The sequence below is a fragment of the Bombyx mori genome, chromosome 5, assembly GCF_030269925.1.
Source record: "Bombyx mori chromosome 5, ASM3026992v2".
NCBI lineage: Eukaryota > Metazoa > Arthropoda > Insecta > Lepidoptera > Bombycidae > Bombyx > Bombyx mori.
In genome coordinates this window covers 1,760,973-1,780,967 of record NC_085111.1, presented here as the reverse complement: position 1 = coordinate 1,780,967, position 19,995 = coordinate 1,760,973, and the positions used below count along the sequence as shown (strand labels likewise).

General features: G+C 36.9%; 3 protein-coding genes across 3 annotated transcripts; 2 read left to right on the top strand and 1 right to left on the bottom strand.

Moving 5' to 3' along the window:
- Window positions 1-1,660: 1,660 nt before the first annotated feature.
- Window positions 1,661-4,586, bottom strand: LOC692960 (phosphohistidine phosphatase). Its single transcript, NM_001046800.1, is given in 3 exon segments — window positions 1,661-1,915; window positions 3,595-3,788; window positions 4,227-4,586. Coding segments are annotated over 3 exon segments (465 nt in total). The 5' UTR covers window positions 4,303-4,586; the 3' UTR covers window positions 1,661-1,720.
- Window positions 4,587-5,549: 963 nt separating this feature from the next.
- Window positions 5,550-12,914, top strand: LOC101741486 (uncharacterized protein C19orf47 homolog). Its single transcript, XM_004926198.5, has 6 exons — window positions 5,550-5,693; window positions 6,197-6,368; window positions 6,875-6,993; window positions 7,292-7,394; window positions 7,818-7,900; window positions 8,194-12,914. Exons 1-6 carry the CDS (start codon window positions 5,654-5,656, stop codon window positions 8,691-8,693), a joined length of 1,017 nt encoding a protein of 338 aa, XP_004926255.1. The 5' UTR covers window positions 5,550-5,653; the 3' UTR covers window positions 8,694-12,914.
- On the top strand, window positions 12,564-19,502 carry LOC105841638 (uncharacterized). Its single transcript, XM_012690403.4, has 2 exons — window positions 12,564-15,739; window positions 15,850-19,502. Exons 1-2 carry the CDS (start codon window positions 15,728-15,730, stop codon window positions 18,562-18,564), a joined length of 2,727 nt encoding a protein of 908 aa, XP_012545857.2. The 5' UTR covers window positions 12,564-15,727; the 3' UTR covers window positions 18,565-19,502.
- The last annotated feature ends 493 nt before the right edge of the window (window positions 19,503-19,995 follow it).

The following is a 19,995-nucleotide window of genomic DNA, read 5'->3' as shown; positions in this document are numbered from 1 at the left end:
AAAACCACACCTCTTCTATTGATTAATTCCAGCCGCTTTCTCTCAACTTCTTGCTTTAATCTCATCAGCTGTTCGCAGTAAAGTTTAGAATCGATGGTCCTGCCTGGTGGTAACTGCTCATAATTAATAATGCCCTTCCGATCCCAACACACACACAGAATCACCTTGTTGAGAGTTAACCCGGGTTTCGCCAGTCTGTGAAGAGCCTGACCGGCCTTTGACCATGACCCTTTTCGCATGTCTTGTCGTACGTGATCCACTTTTCATCACTAGTTATCAGCTTCTTCAAAAATGGTTCGGTTTCATTACGTCGTAATAAAGAATCACAACCGTGTAGTTCACTAGGTTTTTTTTCAGTGTGCTCGTGAGGTACCCAAATATCGAGCTTTTTTGTGTAGGTACCCAGTTTTTTTGCAAATGCGCCAAGACTGTTTTGTGGTCAATTCTCAGCTCTTCAGCTGCGTCGTAAATACTGATATGGCGATCTTGCTCCACTTTTTCAAAAATGGCATCCATTTTACCCGTAATAGGGCGACCAGAGCGACGTGCATCTTTGATATCAAAATTTCCGGATTGAAAACGCTTATATAAACCAAATTTGTGCTACTCTCACAGACACTGCACCAGGTCCATAAACATCGCAATTTTTTTTGCGGCTTGCGTTGCATTTTTTACCTTTTTTGTACTAAAATTTTAAAATGTAGGTATCGAATTTCTTCATTAGATTTACTCATCTTGACAGTACGAAAACTAAATAAAAATCACAAAGTAGGTATTTCATAATTTGAATTTGAAATTATCTTTTTTAAAATTTAAACTTTTAATGATACCAAAACCAGCCAGATCCAAATAGTATAGCCAAAGAGATTTTATTACAAGTTCATACATATTATAATGCGAAAAGACTTTTCCCCAACATCTTATGTTTTCGCATTCGCACGCTTTTTTGCTGAATTTAAAAACGTACGTTAAAGAAAGATGTTATATTTGGGAATTTTTTTATTGCCTTTGTAGGCAGACGAGCATACGGCCCACCTGATGGTTTGTGGTTACCGTCGCCCATGGACTTCAGCAATGCCAGGGGCAGAGCCAAGCCGCTTCCTACCGCTTAATACTCTCCACAAACCTCGTTTGAAGAAGGACGTCATAGCGCTCGGGAAACACCGTGGAGGGGAGCTCATTCCATAGCCGGATGGATCTTCAAGTATATTACTATTTAGACATAGTTTAAGTTTGGTTTTATTTTACGTTATCGCTTATTTTCACCGTTCTTTTTTCTCATCTCAAAAGAGAGCGAATTCGAATTTATTGCTCTATGCTATTGTGAATTGTGATATCAAAGTAACGATACGATAGTGATAGGAATCCTAAGAGATCGGACAATACCTCTGAGATTGTCGCCCAGAGGCTCCCATGATCCACCACCGACGCACGCGTCTGGTAGGAGTCCAGCCTCTTCCTCGGGACAACAGACACACAAAGAAACTTATCTTGTGCAAACTCTGCGTGTCTATGTGTCATCAGTGCGTAGGTGTGTTTAAACCAACTGACATCACATTGGCAGAACTCGCTCGATTAGTCTAGCTCCATTAGAGCGTTTGTTACGTTTTCGTTTTACTACTGATTTCCGATAGTGCAAAGGGTTAATAAACATGGTCCCTTTTTACAAACAATTTATAATTTTAATAAATGTACAAAAAAAATCATGCATCAGTAATTATTAGTATCCTTCATCACTGATTGTGATTGTGTAATCTGGATATGCATTCTTGATTAGTTTGGCTGCCTCCTCATGGTCTGCCTTTCCATAGGCCTGAGAGTATCCATAGATGTGTATCTTCTTATTGTCTGGATCATGAGATATTCTACCACCACCCCAAGGCTCACAATCAAAGGGGATTAATTTACCTTGTACCTGAAATTTAAATTAAACAGTTTTAGTTTTAAAGGAAAATCTACATAGATTTTTTTAACATACTGAATCAGTCAAGCTTTACTCTAGCCTCTTTTAGCTTTCTCTATATCTAACTTCATAGCTTATACACTTTGCCTTTTTTGAAGTTATACTTCTTTAGGCGCGTTATGAAAAATTGATGAGAGTGAAATTTTACGATGCGCGCGCACTGTGACACAAAATTAACAGAAATGAAGTTGCCCACTAAATCGCTCATTACAATACGACCGATGTAGCTTGGCGAGTCTGAATATAGACGCAGCTGAACTTTCGCGCATGTACACTCGTAAAAAATGCTACCAACAAAACAGAAATGGAACCTCTGTTGGTGGCGCATGTTGGCGCGCACGCCGCCTCTGTTCACTGTGTTTTTATATTTATAATATTTATCCACATGCTTTGAGTTTCTACATTTAAAACACGTGTTTTCATTTTGTTTTCATTATACAAGTGCGAATTTCATATGTGCGTCTGAATTATAATCAGAAGTGATTTAAATTGAATATTTAAATCAATAGTAATTAATATTAGAAAATATTTGTGAAAAAACTGTGCTCATCAACCTCCCTAAGTGCTCCAATACAATTGAGGTTAACTATCCGTATGTATTATTTAGTAATTATAAATGACAAAATTATTATGTTAATAAGGTAAAGTTCGATGAGCAACTTATCTATGATTTGTCTGTTCGAACTGATATATGTCAAATTATAATGTTAATTTGAAAATTATAAAATACTATTGAACTACTAAATTGTTTCTAATTATGCACGTCCTAACATAATATAATTTATACTAAATATTATTAAATTATTAACGTTAAATATTTATTATTAATTATTTAATATTTAAAAAAAAAGAAATAATTTTAATAAAAATAAAGTATAACTTCTTACGCACGTACATAAGTACACGCACCCTTTTTTTATTAGTCACATCACATTATTTCCACTTTTAGTATTTGTGAATTTTAATTTTGAAGTGAAACTTCTAATGCGACTTCCATCAAGGTCACATTAAATGTTTCACGCTACCATGCAATAGAAAGTGACAGAGCGAGAATGAGGCGTGACACTCGAATGCATGCGCGTAGTATACTTGTTACAGGCTAGCGTGAGCGTTAGCAACGAGTAGCGTACAATATTTTAATAAAGTACTTAAAAATATATATTTATTTATTTTTCTATCTATAATTTAAAATATTTAAAAACACACATTCCAAGAGTAATCTGATTTAAGGATGAAAAATGAAGAAATCTACAATACTACACAACGAAAAAGAAGTTTCACTTCATTCATATGCACTAAGTTGCAAATGCACTGTTTTTTTTTCATATATTCTTTAAATTGAAATTCCTCACAATAGGAAATTTATCTACTAGCAATGTTTAATACTTTAAGGAATGAGTTGATGGGTTACAGTGTAAAGATGGCAAGAAAACTGCATTGATAGAACTAAGTAACAGAAATATTTAAAAAAAAAACATTTTATTATTTATCCATAGAAATATTCAGTTTATATAAAATGTCTGGTAGTTTAAAATATTATATATTTTAAACTACTTTTATAGTTTTGTTCGAATAGTAAGTAATGATTTTTGGCATTCAGGAATGCATATTGAAATGAAAAAAGTACTTACCTCATCATATATATCAGAGTGATAGTTGCATCTCTTATATCCTCTTAAGACAATAGTGGAAGGTTCCACTCCATCAACTTCTTGGTCATAGACCTTCAGGAGGATGTACTTGAATACTCCAGATTTATCAATGTCCACTTTAGGAACTTTGTGGAGTGAGCCAGACATTTTTGTGGTAAATTGTAATATTGGCCCTGAAAAATAATCCGTTTTTTTAATCGGTGAGTTTGAGGATACTTGATATTTTATAAAGAGTTAGTATCTATATGCATGATGACTGCATGCTTAATTTTACTAATCAATTAAATATCTGGAAAAGTGTAAGTATTAATATGTTATCTATAATGTTATCTATGTGTTATCTCTAATGCTTTCGATATTAATAATTACTAATGTTTAAACCAAAAGTTCTGGATCGGAAAGCCGACGTTTGAAAATGATTCATCCACAGGATTAGAGTGTCATTTCCTAAATAATTACTCTTGTACTGGAAACTGTGTACAAATTAAGACCGTTTAGACTTTTCAATTGGTATGAAATAATTCCCGTTAGATGACTTCCGAAATGAAGCACCGGTATAACTGACGATGAATTCGTTATGTAAACATTTTGTGTTTTTATAGTGAACTTGCCTGATAAATTTGGGTTCCAGAATTTGGTATTATTTACTCGGGGTCGACTAAATAATTTGAAAGGATTAAAAGGCATCAATTATTGGCACTGAATCAAACTTTTTTATTACTATCACATTTGTAAATGTTTTTGGTGAATATTTGACATTTTGATGAAGTAGTAGTGGTCCTACAATTTGTCAACTGAAAAAGCGAAGGAATCACACTATATAGCCTCATCTTTTGTATTTTCTGTTTTGTGAAAACTGGATGTGGATCGAAATGAAATAAGGTTGATTGATTTGAAACATTTATCAATTGAGATTAATGAGACGAACGAAACGAGATGATAAGGGATGAAATAGTCTCGGTAAAACGGTGTTAATGGTGTACCCATAGATTATACACTTAATATATGTGTACCCATTGGATGGCATCGATAAAAGATCGATTCTTTATTGTTTGACTCCGGTACGGTTTGTGCATTAGCCAGCATCAAGTAATAAGATTTTTATAATTCGCCGTTTTAATTGTCTATAGTTTATGAATAATAAAAAACACGGACTTTTGGCGGGAACACGAGAAGTGAAGTTGTGTGATTTGTTTTATTTTGGCCGTTTTGCAATTACAGCACAAGAGCGCATTATGCGGCATAATGCTCAACTAAGCTTCAGCATAATTCGGCATTGTGCGTCACTGAGTCGGATTATGCTCTATAATTAACCATTACTTAATGGTAGTTTTCCAATTACAGAGCATAATGCGATCTTGTGCTGTAATTGGAAAACGGCCTTTGTCTATTTAGTCTTTCTTCAGGTTTAAACGGTGGTTTATCAACTGTTTAATATCTGTGATAGGCACACAAGAGGTTCTACCACCATTTAAAAGACTTAATTATCTCTCAAATACTAAATATATTATTTTTTTAAGAGATTTTATGACCTGGTAACTGAGACCTTTAAGTCATGTCTTATTTTAATTTATATTATTCATATTTTTATGAAAAATGATATTATGGAGTGAAATGAAATGAAGATGATTAATTTGAGACACTTATCAACTGGGACGAAATTAAATGAAATGAATTGAGATGATATGGGATGAAATATAATCTTAGTAAAATGGTGGTCATTTACTAAGATTTTTTCAGTGGACTTTTTGGAGGATCCCGAGAAGTTACGTCCAGCGGCTTTGTTTCATTTTCCCACATTTGTGCACTTATTAAACAGTTAATAAACCACTATTATTACACATTTAAGCCCGAAGAAACACTAAATAGACAAAATAAAACAAATCACACAACTTCACACCTCGCGTTCCCGCCAAAAAGTCCACTAAGTGTATTATCTATGGTGGTAAACATAGATTATACACATAACGTAGTAAATCAAGGTTGAAGGTAAACTCCGTGATCGTGTCGTGTAATGTAATTTGATATTTATTATAAAATGAATGTAAAAAACAACAAAATGGATTCAAACCTAACCGGTAAGTTAATCATAATATGTTTAATTCGATTTCACTATGTTAGCTTATATTTGGCGTCTTCTAATAACATTTTTGGGCAGATATTTATTCGATCCGATCATTCCATTACTTAAACTTACAACACAGAAAATCAATATTTTTTCATTAAAACCGATAATTTTTCGGTATATTATAATGAAACACTACTGAAAAACATAGTCCAGATTAATTTGTAAATAATAAATTCCTCCACTTGATTCGCCCGTGGTATTTTTCTTGTTTTAATGAAGAAGTTTTGCACGTATGTTCTTTTATGCTAAGTAATTAGTAAATAGCACACACTTTATTGCTTATCACTATTTGAGATACAAAAACAAATCTAAAAACACATAATAAAACTTGGGTCTGTTGGACTGAACACTAATCCAATGAGGAATTGAGCATGATCCTGTGTTGAACTAGCAACATACTATTTCAGAGATTATTCAGAGTCTATTAAGTAAAAGACAAAATCTCATTTTCAGGTATGTGGGTAAGTTTCTTCACAACAGCTGGTATACCATCAGATGTGGCTGCTACATATGCACTTACATTTACCGAGAACAGGATCCAGAGTGATATGCTGTTGGATCTGAATAAGGAGTACCTCAGAGACATGGGGATAACACGAATGGGAGATGTTATTGCTATATTACGGTTAGTTAAAATCCTATTTTTCTTAAATACTAAAATGTATAGCTTATCAATTTTTTGTATCGTTAGCTTGATTGGCAAGATACCCATTGTAATTGTATTTTAGCAAGTTCAGTGTTCAGATGTATTCTAGTTACACATTTTAAGAGTGAAATAAATCACACAACTTGGAATTGAATTGAATTGAATAGAAATTGGGAAGCTTTATTTAAAAGGGTAGCAGCTAACAGTAAAAGTAAGATTTTGACCTTACATCACATGATTGGCATAAAATTGTAAATTCTATGGACAATGATTACAAAGTGGCCTGGGATTACATCTTATGTTTTTTTTTCACCCTATTTTAGTAACCTTGAGGGGCTATATTTTTATATATAAAAGTCACAATAACACATTTTTGGATGGGCTTTTTAAACACAGAGATCTGTAGAAGCCAATGCACACTAACACATAAGTTACTTACTACTCATGAGGCTTTACATTTGAAAATGATATTTTGTCTTTTCCAGTCATTCAAAACAAGTACACGAAAATGCAGCTCGTGATAAGGTGCTTAGTAATACTAGTGTGAACAAGGTGCCTGTGGCGGCCATCACAGGTCGCTCTACACTCCCACAACCTTCATCACGTAAGTCATTCGAGACTGTTTTCAAGAATCATAGAAAATACAACATCCGATTTCTTTCTCATATTATTTCTATTGGTAACAAAGGTGAAGTATGATGTGGACTCTCTATATCTTTCACTGATAATAGTCATCACTCACTTGTCATTTTTAACATTAATAATTAAAATTTATAATTAATTATTATATTGCACAAAATATAAACTTAATAATTTTGATTGACCATCAATATAGCATGGCAAAAACAAGTAGAGGAAAAACATAAAAAAAAAATTAATGCTAATAAAATTAATTATTACAGCGGCTAGTCGAATCTTGGAACATTACACTCGCAATTCTCAGTCCGAATCACCCAGCCCCTCACCACAATTGAAACGGAAAGCAGTTCAACCTAATGACAATATGTAAGTTAAAGCAACACATATATGTACTTATAACACTAATATTGTAATATGCTTAAATCAAGTTATACAAGTCAGTGCCCAAATCCCCCAGGCAGGTTAAAGAGTCACCTACTTAACAGATATGTATAAGATGAGAAGATGGTAAGATATCACAATCCTGCCTATTTCTACTGCAAAATAATCATTCTGTGGGTCTTAAGGGGTAAAAAAGCACTACCATTGATACTTATATCTCATGTTATGCTTGCTATTTAGAACTAAAACCATTTAAGTAGCTACCCATCATAGAACACAAGATGTTTGACAGATGCCTGAATCTCGCTTACGACTTTTGTTAAATATGTTGTGTTCTATGATGGCTACCCACCACAGTGGTGTGAGTGCAATTAAATATTTTTTTAAGAATAACTTCTCTGTTAACAGTGATGAAAGTGAAAAGAACTTGAAGAAAGCACGTCTCATTCGCTTTGGATCAACAGGGCTGACCCAACTAGTTACCAGTGAAGGTAAACACTTCTTACTAAAGCATTTGAAAATTACTTGATACCACACTACTGGCCCTGTATTACCCATGAGGACTTCTGAATTGAAATTAGGCATAGTCAGCATCTGGTCATGTGGTATGATAGAGATTTTTGCTATGGTAGGTGTTTATAATTTATGAATGAGTTATATAATTTATTTGAACAGAATGAGTTACTCATTAATGAGTTTCCTAGTAACCAATTTCATTTATTAATAATACTTTATTGATACCTTGATTTACAAAATTTCATTAGCAAATATAATATTTTCACAGCACCATCTAACAAGCAAACGGTGTTCTCTCGTCTTGGTAGCAACGAATCAGTTACCAATGCAACAAAACCGTCCGCTAAGCCCATATACGCGAGATTGGGTGCAAAATCTGCACAAGTGGACCACGTCATACCGATGCAGAAAGATGCCCTTAAATATGAAGGCATATTGAAAGCTTCCCCACCCACAAAGAAAACAGTGATGGTAACTACTTCAAAGACGAACATCAGAAAGATCAACTGTACCATGAGAGCTGATGAGATACCGGTCAGCGTTAAAGAAAAATTAGCCAAACCTAAATCTGTGAAATTTTCAAATCAAATACAGTACAAAGAAATTGAAATAAATAAAAAGATTCAACCCAAGAAAGCCACACAAATTTTTAATAAACCAGAGAGGAGATTGTCTATGACTGAAACCAGTGTAAAATCCAGATTGGGCAACCAAAGTGCGAATAACTTAACCATTACGAGAAACGTTTTCAATAGACTTGGTGTTTGATCGTGTTTTGTTAAAGTGACTGTGTTCAAATGTGAAAATGTTCAAAGAATAGTAAGTGAGTCCAGGAAGCAAACAATATAATGTTATTTGTTTTTAATGATTGAATCATAAATTGTTTTTACTCTATTTTTGTAATGACAATGCTTGGGGCGGGCAACCAACATAGAACAAAAGATATTTGACTGATGCCTGAGTCTTGCTTGCGACGTTTTCAAAATAAGTTTACATATATACAGATTCCGAACAACGGAATTGGGACCATGGGTCTACCAATAGCAGAGCAATATCACCCACTCAGTGGAAGATCTTCCCTTCGTCGTTAAACCTCCCATATGTTCAATAACCCATTCTATCTGATAAGGAAACTAAGGACTTTTCTTACAAAAAAATTATAATTTGCATACACATGTAGGAAGGCAGTCAGAAGCTAGGAACTCATACTAAAAAAAAAAAAATATTGACACTAATTGTTCACCGCAATGCATTTTCTGAATTTTATAGAGGTAGGTTCCACCACCCTGCCTGTTTTTGCCGCGAAGCAGTAATACGTTTCGGTTTGAAGGGTAGGGGGCAGCCGTTGTGCTTATACAACTGAAACATAAAACTCTGGTCTTAAGTGGGTCGTCCACCCCACTAAGCAATATGGGTGTGTACAGTTGAACTGTATGCTAGTTTTACTGGTTTCACCTAAAAATTGCTTTTAATGAATAAAAGTGAGTAAGACCAGTTTACGAAATTTGCACATCACCACCGAAACCTCAAAATGTAGACATTTCCTCTTTTGTTTGTTATTGACATTTAAACAAAACTGGTTCTATTTTTTTCTATTCGTTCTAACAGTTCTTCAATATATTTTTTAAAGTACTAAATTTTTTAATGAAACTAGTTTTTTGTTATTAATAACGTTAAAGAACGTTCATAGCTATTAAGAAACAAAAAACGAAACGAAAAAATCAGTTTAGAGGTAGAGGGAGGAAATGGCTTTGACTGACTCGGTAGTGCAGTGATTAGCGCCCCTGACTGTTGCGGCAAGGGTCGTGGATTCGATTCAAACATCGGGCAAACCTTTGCAAACGTTTGCTCTTTGTCTGGGTTTTTATTATCTATATATGTATTTAGACGTATATAAGTATGCATGTCAGTCTATGGTACCCATAACACAGTGCGTTATTTGTTCCCTGTTATTTATTTATTATAATGGTACTTAATTCTTTTGTCTTTGCCAGTTACGTTTGCTTTTATTTTCCTAGCTGTGCTGATACCCTTGAGAGGCTATACCAGCGTTACTGTAGCCGCTAGGGCCTAGCGTGTAGGTGAGCTCACGGGGCTCAAACCGAAAGTGTTGCTAATACTGGCCCCAGCAAGAGCAGTGTTTCGTACCACCGGATCGGAAACGCGATCCACTGAGAAGATCCGGCGAGAAACTCAGTGGGCTGTATCTGTTGGTCAAATACGTTTGCCGTATACTGAGTATACTATAGTAGAATTATTTTGTCCGTGCAGTTTGGGTCATAAAACATAGCCCGGCTAGGGCGGTGAACATGTTGCGCGGGCGCAACGCCATTATCGATAAAAACAAATGAGTCATCGAAGGCAGGTACACGGCGGCGGGGTGGTATACGAAGGGTGGTGAGACACGAGGTGGTGTTATGTTACGAGTCATTTGTTGCACATACCTCCAAATTATAGTACATATGTCGAAGAGAAATGTGATTTTGTGCATTCGCACTCTGAATTTCTTCAGTGACACAATGGCTACTCCTTTGTTTTGTAACAAAACGACAGAATTTATTCAAATATTTTGCTTGTTGGCAAAAATATATACCAGCACAAGCACGTGTTATTATCAACAATGTGTTAAAATTTTTCACTGAAATGAGAATAGACCCCGAATAGTTACAAAGTGTTAATTTCTGCCGTTCTCGTTAACTTGCTGCGGCGATATGTGGTGTAAGTGTTCGATTAGTGATTTCATTCATTTTTATCACTAACCCACAAAATGACAAAACTAAATACACTATCGATAACGCTTATCGACAACAATAATGCGCATCACTATGCCCGTCCATAAGGCTCGTGAGTGGAAGAGAGAGTGAAATACTCGCTGCACCGCTCCGATTTTTTATGACCCAAACTGCACGGACAAATTAATTCTACTATAGTTTATTTGTATGTAATAGTATACTAGTTTATTTGTATGAATTTGTGTGTAGTTTTTTTGTCTTATCCTCGGCTTTACAACTTTTTTCTCTAAAATCTCCTCTATCAACATATGTATTGGGACTAATTTTAAATGTTAAAAAAATATATTCTAATTTAAAAGCTTAAAAATTAAATAGATGTCCGTCCATAGAGGTCGGGTGGACGTCTTTTGTCGAGGTGTGTCGGTGATCGTAGACGTATGGGGATAGGATCTTCAGAGTTTTGATTTTTATTTGAATTAGATATTGTTGTTTCAGTAAACATAATTACTTATTTGATTTTTGTAATTTGAAATACGATTTAATGCCACCCCTGTATTGTATGAAGAAGTGGAATGTTTTAATTTTCCTAATAGATACATAGTTTTGATGTGTTTGTTATGTTATGTTATGTTAAAATTTATTTTTATTTTTGTCGTAAAGTTTGCTATAACATAAGTTTTGTGTTTTGTAACATTGTAGTATATTAGGGATTTGTGACATAGAAACACATTAGATAGATACATAGAAGTAGTTATGCTCTGGCTCTCTGATTAGCGCTCGGACCCCCGGATCTTTTGTGTCTAATTTTTAATCGAATAATGTTTGTTTGAATTTCGTTTCTTTATTTTTAAGAGTCCTAGATGTGTACAATGAGCTAACAGTCCTCATGGTGCCGAAGTTAGAAGTCCACGGACCCTACAAACTTTCGCGACGCGTGGTTGAACGAATATAGAACGTAAGTTATCCATTCACTTACGCAGCCGCCTATACCTAATTGCTAACCGGACTGCATTATTGCTTCGTGGTAGGTACAGGCAGGCTGGTGGTACTCACCCGCGTGGCCTTACAAGAAGTTACCATCACGAAAATTAGAGCAATAATGAGTGTTATTTGAATATTGAGTTCAATTAGTTTAGATTGAATTTTTTCGTGTTAATCCTTTAATTATGTAGTAATTATGTAGGTGTACCTACTAGTCAAGCCCGGTGCACTTTGCCGTGATTTTACTTCGATCGGTTGGCTACGAAACTCTTTCACGCCCGTTAGGTCAATCTGAGGGCTTATTGAATATTGAATCGAAATCTTTCTAGCCGTTTCGGAGTCTACAGGGAAAATACACTCATCGACTTTTTTATTCATGGATAAGTGACCAAATGAAGACATTCATTGCGCTCGCTCGCTCGACAGTCGATAATTTACAGTTCACGCCATATTAGTGTACAGGGCGGGAATAAGGGGATCGTTTAAGTAAAAAAAAAACGGTTAGTCATGAAAATATCCTTGAGCCCGCGGTATCGCAGTCGCGGACCAGTCTCACCCCGCGCGCCCCCTGAGCGTGGGGACCTCGTAAGAGCTTCGGACCCCTAAATGAGTGCAGTTGAATGGCTTCGAACCCGGAGAGATGGCGGGACATCATGAGACGCATCAAGTCTGCCTCCACCAACACTACATGACGATCACGACCACTCTGTTAAGAGTGACACGATTGAGAAGAAGAAGAAAGTCTCGTAAAACACTTTTGGCTTTGTACTTGTCGTGGTTTTTGCGCCCCGCTTATATAGTGAGGGTCGGGAGCTCGTAACGTATGACTATTGAACTAACAAGTATTGTAACAGTTTTCCGGTTCGTATTTAATAGAACTAATGTCATTAATTGCAATTTATGGTGCCTTTTTCTGTAAAATTTAGGAAAAATACAATTTACATGTAAACGTAATATAGAGATAGATTATTTAATTTGTCGCTTAGAAACGATAGTCTTATGTAAAAAAATAACAAAGGGAATCAAAACGGAATAGCCAAAATAGGAATAGGAATCTGTTAAGCACATAAATTGTACTTTCAACCTTCACTTGAATCAGCGCCTTTGTAGTACTGTTTACAATAACAGTTAAAAAATATACATGCTTTAAAAAAAACCTAAAAATACAATAGTAACGTGGGTTGTAATAATTCTAAATATGAAAATTAATAATAATTAGAATAGACTAAGTTTTACATAACGATTTATTGTTTTATGAATAAAGTGTTAAAAACCAGTACAATATTTTTTTTCAAAAATTAAAACTGTATTAAGTATTTGATTAATTGTATAAAATATATATTTATTACGAATACATACATAATTAGGTACATAATTCGGACGATTTTTTTATTTATTTCTGCGGTGGGTGGACGAGCTCACAGCCCACTTGGTGTTAAGTGGTTACTGGAGCCCACAGACATCTACAACGTAAATGCGCCACCCACCTTGAGATATAAGTTCTAAGGTCTCAAGTATAGTTACAACGGCTGCCCCACCCTTCAAACCGAAACGTATTACTGCTTCACGGCAGAAATAGGCAGGGTGGTGGTACCTACCCGTGCGGACTCACAAGAGGTCCTACCACCAGTAAAAATTGTTATCGCTTGTTGGCTTGTCTTTTAGGCCAAGAGGATTTAATGTGCAAACGATGTACGAACATATCGCCGTGCTTAGGCAGATGTTCATGGACATCAGCCAGGTTAGGATTAAATAACTTGAAGGGGTTTCAAGTTGGCTCCGGGCCGCATAAGCGAACACTACGCTTGCATAGGTCACGACGGGGCGTATGCAAGTTTTGTAGTGTAACTTTAGTTCGAAGGGACAATTTACTTCGCTTGCAAATCATGGGATAGAGGCGTCCTAATATGAAGGCGGCACGGTCGCGTACCGTTTTGATGAGGGGTCGGAATGTCATCACCTTCGAGGCCTACGGTATGGGCAGGCCAAAGAGAGTGATGGGGCTAACGGCGGAGGTGTTAACGCGCCTATTGAGGAGAGGGCTGCTCGAAGTGGTATTCGGGAGGCGACCCCTTTTGAATAGCACCGCTGCTTTTCGTGGCGTTGATTTCAATGCGCCACTTCCGGAACCACTGTCCCAAGGTGGTTACTGCGATCTGGAGTCGCCGATGCAATAGCGACTTCTTCCTACACGAGTAGTAGATAGCCGTGTCATCGGCGAAGAGCGCTAGATTATGCTGAATAGCCTCGTCAACACGTCTGTTCTTTCAGGATAAATACATTAATATAAAAGGCTGTTCAAAGAAGGCTCATTGTACGCCGCGCTCCCGGCACTGCATCTCATAAGCCTAAGTGCATTAAAAATACAAGCAAAGTTATAGAGATAAAAATATGTTAGTTATATATAATAGCTTTTTTAATATGTAAAACGAATTTTCCGTTTTACATGTTGGAATGCGCGTAAAAAATAAAGGGAACTAGCGTTAATCACGAAAGTAATCAATCGTTTATTGCGTAATGAAACGTGCCTGAACGTAGCTCTTCCTCTCGAGATCATTATCGCACTTACTACTTAAATCCATTTGATTTAATTATTATTTTTAACTCGAGCACACAAGCACAACTGATGTTGGGATCGGTTTTTTTTTCCCTACCTATGCTGATAGCCTTGAGAGGCTATTTCAGCTTCGCCCTAACGTTTGTAGGTGAGCTCACGGAGCTCAACCGGAGAGTTGCTAACACTGACCCTAGCAAGAGCAGTGCTTCGCAGAATCTACCACCGGATCGGAAACGCGACCCACTGAGAAGATCCGGCGAGAAACTCAGTGGGCTGTGTCTATGGGTTAGTTCGCTCGTCGAGCCCTTCGTCGCAAGCGACGGGTTCGACGGGGACGGTGACCGGTGCTTGTGGTGCCTAAAAGCACCGTTAATGGATCAGGAGGATCCGTAATTACGTGCTTTGGGTTTGGGATCGGTAAGGACTACGGAGAGATATGAGTCTTGCACGTGCGCCCTACCTATATACCTACCTACTTGCCAACACACTCGCGTCACAGCAGTAGGTATTATTTAATTTCTAGAGACGAGTCGAGTCGCAGTTCACCGCACGTTAAGCTATTGCCACAATCAATAACTGTGGATGAAGTCGAAGTTAACCTGCATTCACTTCTTTCGTGTGGAATCTACAGGGTCCAGCCAGGCTCGTTATGCTCATGTGTCCCGAGTGTCAGAGAGCTCCGTGAGGGCGCCTGTTAAAAATATCGATTGATTCTTTATATTTGTCAAATAGCCATTGCAATAAAACGATGGAGATTTGAAACGGCTGCTGGCACAATTCGCAAGCAAAATTAGTTAACTTAACGTTTAATGAAATATTAAGTTGCTTCTTTAATTATTTCCAGTCAAGTCCTTAGTCTTTTTGATCTGTTGCATCTGTTGTATTTCTCAAATAAGCTTAAACGGCCGTGACGTTTCTGTTGTAACTTCACCCTTAAATCTGCAATCCATAGCACCATCGATTCGACTCGTTGTGTTTTTGTTTTCAACAATCGAGAAGCGCTCGCATCTTTTCACTAACCATAACAAAAAGTACTTGTATAAACTGTATTATTTATTTTATTTATTTATTACACTTAATGTAAAATTTACATTGGCGGACTTAATTGCCTAAGGCATTCTCTACCAGTTTCAAGCTACCAGTCAACCAAAGGTAGTGCATAGTAAATAGTGGTAGGTGCAATGAAATTAAATTAAAAAACATTTATAGGAATATCGTTTCAACGATCAATTACGATGAAGCAATCTATCACCCATTCGCTGCTTACATAAGTGTTGGTGACCACTGACTAGTGTCGCTCAAGTCTCTATTGTTAATACAGGAAGCTATCTTTATTTTCATTTTATAGTTAATCGAATAACCTGTTTGTAGTGTTAGTAGTGTACGAATGATATAATTCGGTGTCGAGAGGAATCTGTAAGAAAAACGAATTGCAGTCGGTGGTTGCGATCGTGTACGTTAGCATAAAAGCGCGAGAAGGGCGCGCGCCTGCGCATTGCCGCTCCCTCCCTCTCAGACACAACGTGACCGACATGGGGCGACAGGTAATTAAATACTAAAAAATATATTTTGAAAATTCGAAGACCATAATCATCACACAGAGAACAAATATGTAACTGTATTTTTTTTTATCAAGTTTTATTTTCTTTTACAGGCATTTTTCGCGGTCTGGTGCCTGTTAGCGTTTGTGGAAGCGCTCTGTGACTCGACTTCCGCAAAGAGTGTAGCTAAAGACAATATAAGTGCAGAAAGTGCTCCGCGTCTTTATCGCAACGTTCCCGTCGGCGTGTACGCAAGCGCAACACCTTACGGATCGTACTCCATTCCGGTCAAGTTCGTATCCGCTCCCAGAACGGCAGCTTCGCGACTAGTACCAGTAAAGGAGGCTTACCAAAACGCTTATCTGAAGGATTCGTATGGAAACAGATTTATTGGATCGCCACAGTCATTGCCATATAAGACGACTTATCCACAGCAGTTTGTGCAACTTCAAGAACTTCCGGCTCATCTGTCCCAACCAATTGTCGCTGCAGCACCCAGCTACCAGTACAGACAACCGACGCCGTTTATTGTGAATTCACACTATACTCTGCCATTGCAACAGGTAGCGCATAGATTCGGCTCCTCACAACCATATGCTTTTGGGGAAAACATCAAAACTCTAGCGCCCAATGCACCAGCAACCACACAATCCCAAAGTCATCCAACAGCTCAGCAACAATCAACAAGTCATAAAGCAGTTTATGCTAACACGCAATCTCAAGATAACTATAATGTAAGAAACGGTCCAAAGTACCAGCGCCTGCAACAGGGACTAAAAGATGCTGAAGTAATCAGAAGCGAGCTAAATTCTGCACAAGATAATGCCCAAAATGATAAGGCAAAGTTGCAGGACGTGCCCGCCAAAGAAACTGCAATTACGACTGTTGTTAACGGACAAAAGACGGTGATAAATTTGGACACAAAACCTGTGCTACCTTTATTAGACTTAAGCCTGCTAGAACCACTCACGTTTGCTAATCCACTCGTTCCTCAAGTGCAACATTTCTTACCGAGGATCAACCAAGCCACATATGTTAAACTACCTAAACCAGAAATTACAGAAAACAAAAACTACCAAAAAGAATTTATGATTCAGAAGACTAAATCTTATGACAGTGGACTTATTAAAGGAAAACCTCAGAAATTATCTCCAAAAAATAAAGTAAAGCGCCCTCAGCCAGAAGACGATACTGACATACAAAGAGATGTGCCTCATACACCCACTGTAACAGTTAAAGATACTTCTAATGCAAGTCCGGAAATTTCTTATGAAATTAATTCTCCAAATTATAAGGAGACATACAAAGAAAAGGCTGTTAGTTACAATAAGGAGACAAATTCTGAACCAGTGCATTACACTTATGGTTCAAATACTGCAAAGAAACCAGTTCATTACAGCTACAGTCACAGCTCGAATGAACCCGCGAAGATTAAAAAAGTATACTATCACAGCAGTAACGGAGAGCCAAAGCAGTTGATATATAAGTTTAATTCCGAAGAACAAAATAAAGAACAGAATGGGGAAGAAAAGGAAAAATCTCAAGAAGCACCTTCTCAACACGCCGAAAATTCAAGTGGAGAATCCCATTTCGATGGTTCTGAAAAAGAGAGTTCTGAAGAGCAACATGAAGATGATGAAGCAGTGCAACAAAACAGCAAACATTTGCATCCTGAGCATAGAGAAGAATATCATGAACCTCCCAGTGAACAATATAAGAAAGAGCAACATAATAAACAACCCCAATATCACTCACGGCCACACGCTACAGTACAAAATGCAGAACAGTTTCATCCTGTGACACATTACGAGGAAAACATTCAGTTGATCCCGCCCAATAAATTAGGTCATATTAAAGTCGATCCGGGACAGCACGTACAGCAACAACCACCTCAGCCACAAAACCAGTCACCACCACAAAATTTTGATCATCCTATAATTCACGAAAGACCGCATAATGTCCCGCAACATATACATGAAAAAACCCGGAAGGTTATAATACAGGAAGAAACTCCTGAAGAAATGCATTCTATTCACGAGCAGATGAAAGCTGAAATGATCGATCACGAAGAAAACAACGAAGAAGATTTCGAGAAAGCCTACAAAGATGCCGCGTTTGGTTTTCCTGCTTACGAAAGACATTCAGACGATGTAGAGAAGGATATTTATAATCCAGAAATTTACGGAATACCTCGTGATCATAGTAATTTCGAAATTGAGCATGTACCGTTTCAGCAATATCAGGATCACGGAGACGAATTTCCAAAAACCACTCGCGTTAACTATAAAGACGCTAGAGACAAAACTAAGGAAGACTATTACTTAGATTATTCTATCAGCCGACCGCAAAGTTTGACTGATCGCTACAGAAACAAGGTAGATTACTACAAATTATATAAGAATCAAAAACCGGAAAAGTACACCGTTTACGATACCGATAAAAACCAGGAGAAGCAAAGTTCAAAGTACACAGTAGTTCCGTATGTATTCGGAACGGTTGAGGATCAGAAACCCAAACAAACCTTCGCAAAGTATCAAGCGAAACCCCTTGTTTATGAATACGACTATTCCAAAGCGGCGCCTCGTGATAACAGCGCGTATGCATCACAACCATATCAGAACTACAAGAGCAAAACCTTGTTTGTTGAGCCTCAATTTCAATACGGTTTCGAGCCCATTGCAATTCCGAGACTATTGGACAGTGAACTCGCAGCTATGGCCAGTAATAATCGGCCAGAGAGCGAGAAACCGGGAATGCGAAAAAAAATATATAAAGAAAATTTTTACATCAAGAAAACGAGCACGTTAGGCGGAGAACCGACTAGTTGATAAAAAATAAATTATTTTAATTTATTATTTAAGAGGTTTACAGTAATTTAATTAGATTATTATAGTAGAATAGTATTTGTCCTTTTGTTTTGTTTTTATAAAAGTTTACCCCAGAAGCTACTATTCCTTTCATTGCAGGTTTTAGAAAATAAAACTAAATAACATTGTATAAAATAACTTGTGTAATAATACTTTTGCCGTTGGCGTATTACGTGACCGCAAATACAAGACTTGTCCTAATTTGGGTTCGTTCTTCAACAAACAAGCAAAGAAAAGTGGCTCTAACCGACGAGCTCACTAACCGTGGAATAAGCAAAAAGTCTTCGATCACAATTCTTCATGCCTTCTGACCGGATTAAATAAGCCGTTTCTACTTACAGCAACCGTCTGAGGAAACAGATCGTTTTCGAAATATTTTACCAACTACTTAGGTGATATTCTCTGTGAAAATCGCAACCTTCATTGATTTACATTCAACTGGCTTTTAATGACAATCACAAAGTAAGTACCTAATTGTGTTCAGAAACTCAATTTTTTTATATCATGAATTAGGTTAGGGTGACTTAACTATATTATATTAAAGTAATGGATATCAATCATATCGAATAAGAAGAAAAAAAACATTTAAGATTTTTTATAACATTTGATTTTATTTATTGGCGTAAATGGCCAGTTGCGCTTAAGATCCACTAGCGGCTATCAGAGCCGACAGATTCCAAAGAATTTACTTTAATTATTAGGTACGGAAAATTATGATTATACCAAGGCCACTTGGAACTCGAAAGAGTAAAAATTCGAATCGTCTATTGGGCAAAACTCAATTATGAACGCCGAGACAAGTTGCCAATAGTTTAATAAGCGTTAAAAAAACCTTTGTAATAATTTGATTGAAATAGTTTGAAAAATTCACAAATAGCCTAATAATAATCAACCGTTGATCTAAAAAAAAAAAAAAAACTATTTAAGAATTAGGTAATTGTCGTTGAGGCACGAACAAGAAACAGCCTACTTTTTGTTGAGTAGTTACCAGAGTCCAACGATTCCACGTGAATATGAGGCCGAGCTTTCAATTGCTACTGATAAGATAGCCGCTAGGCTATTACTGTAGGACTGGAAGTATTAACAGCGCCAGTATCCTCGTACCCCTCTGTTTTTTGCCTACATAGGATAGCCTACATACGAAGGAATAACATCGTGTAATAAAAATCAAACTCGCAAAATTATAATTTGCGTAATTACTGGTGGTAGGACCTCTTGTGAGTCCGCACGGGTAGGTACCGCCACCCCGCCTATTTTTGCCGTGAAGCAGTAATGCGTTTCGGTTTGAAGGGTGGGGCAACCGTTATAATTATTATACTGAGACCTTGGAACCCATATCTCAAGGTCGGTGGCAGCATTTACGTTGTAGATGTCTATGGGCTCCAGTAACCA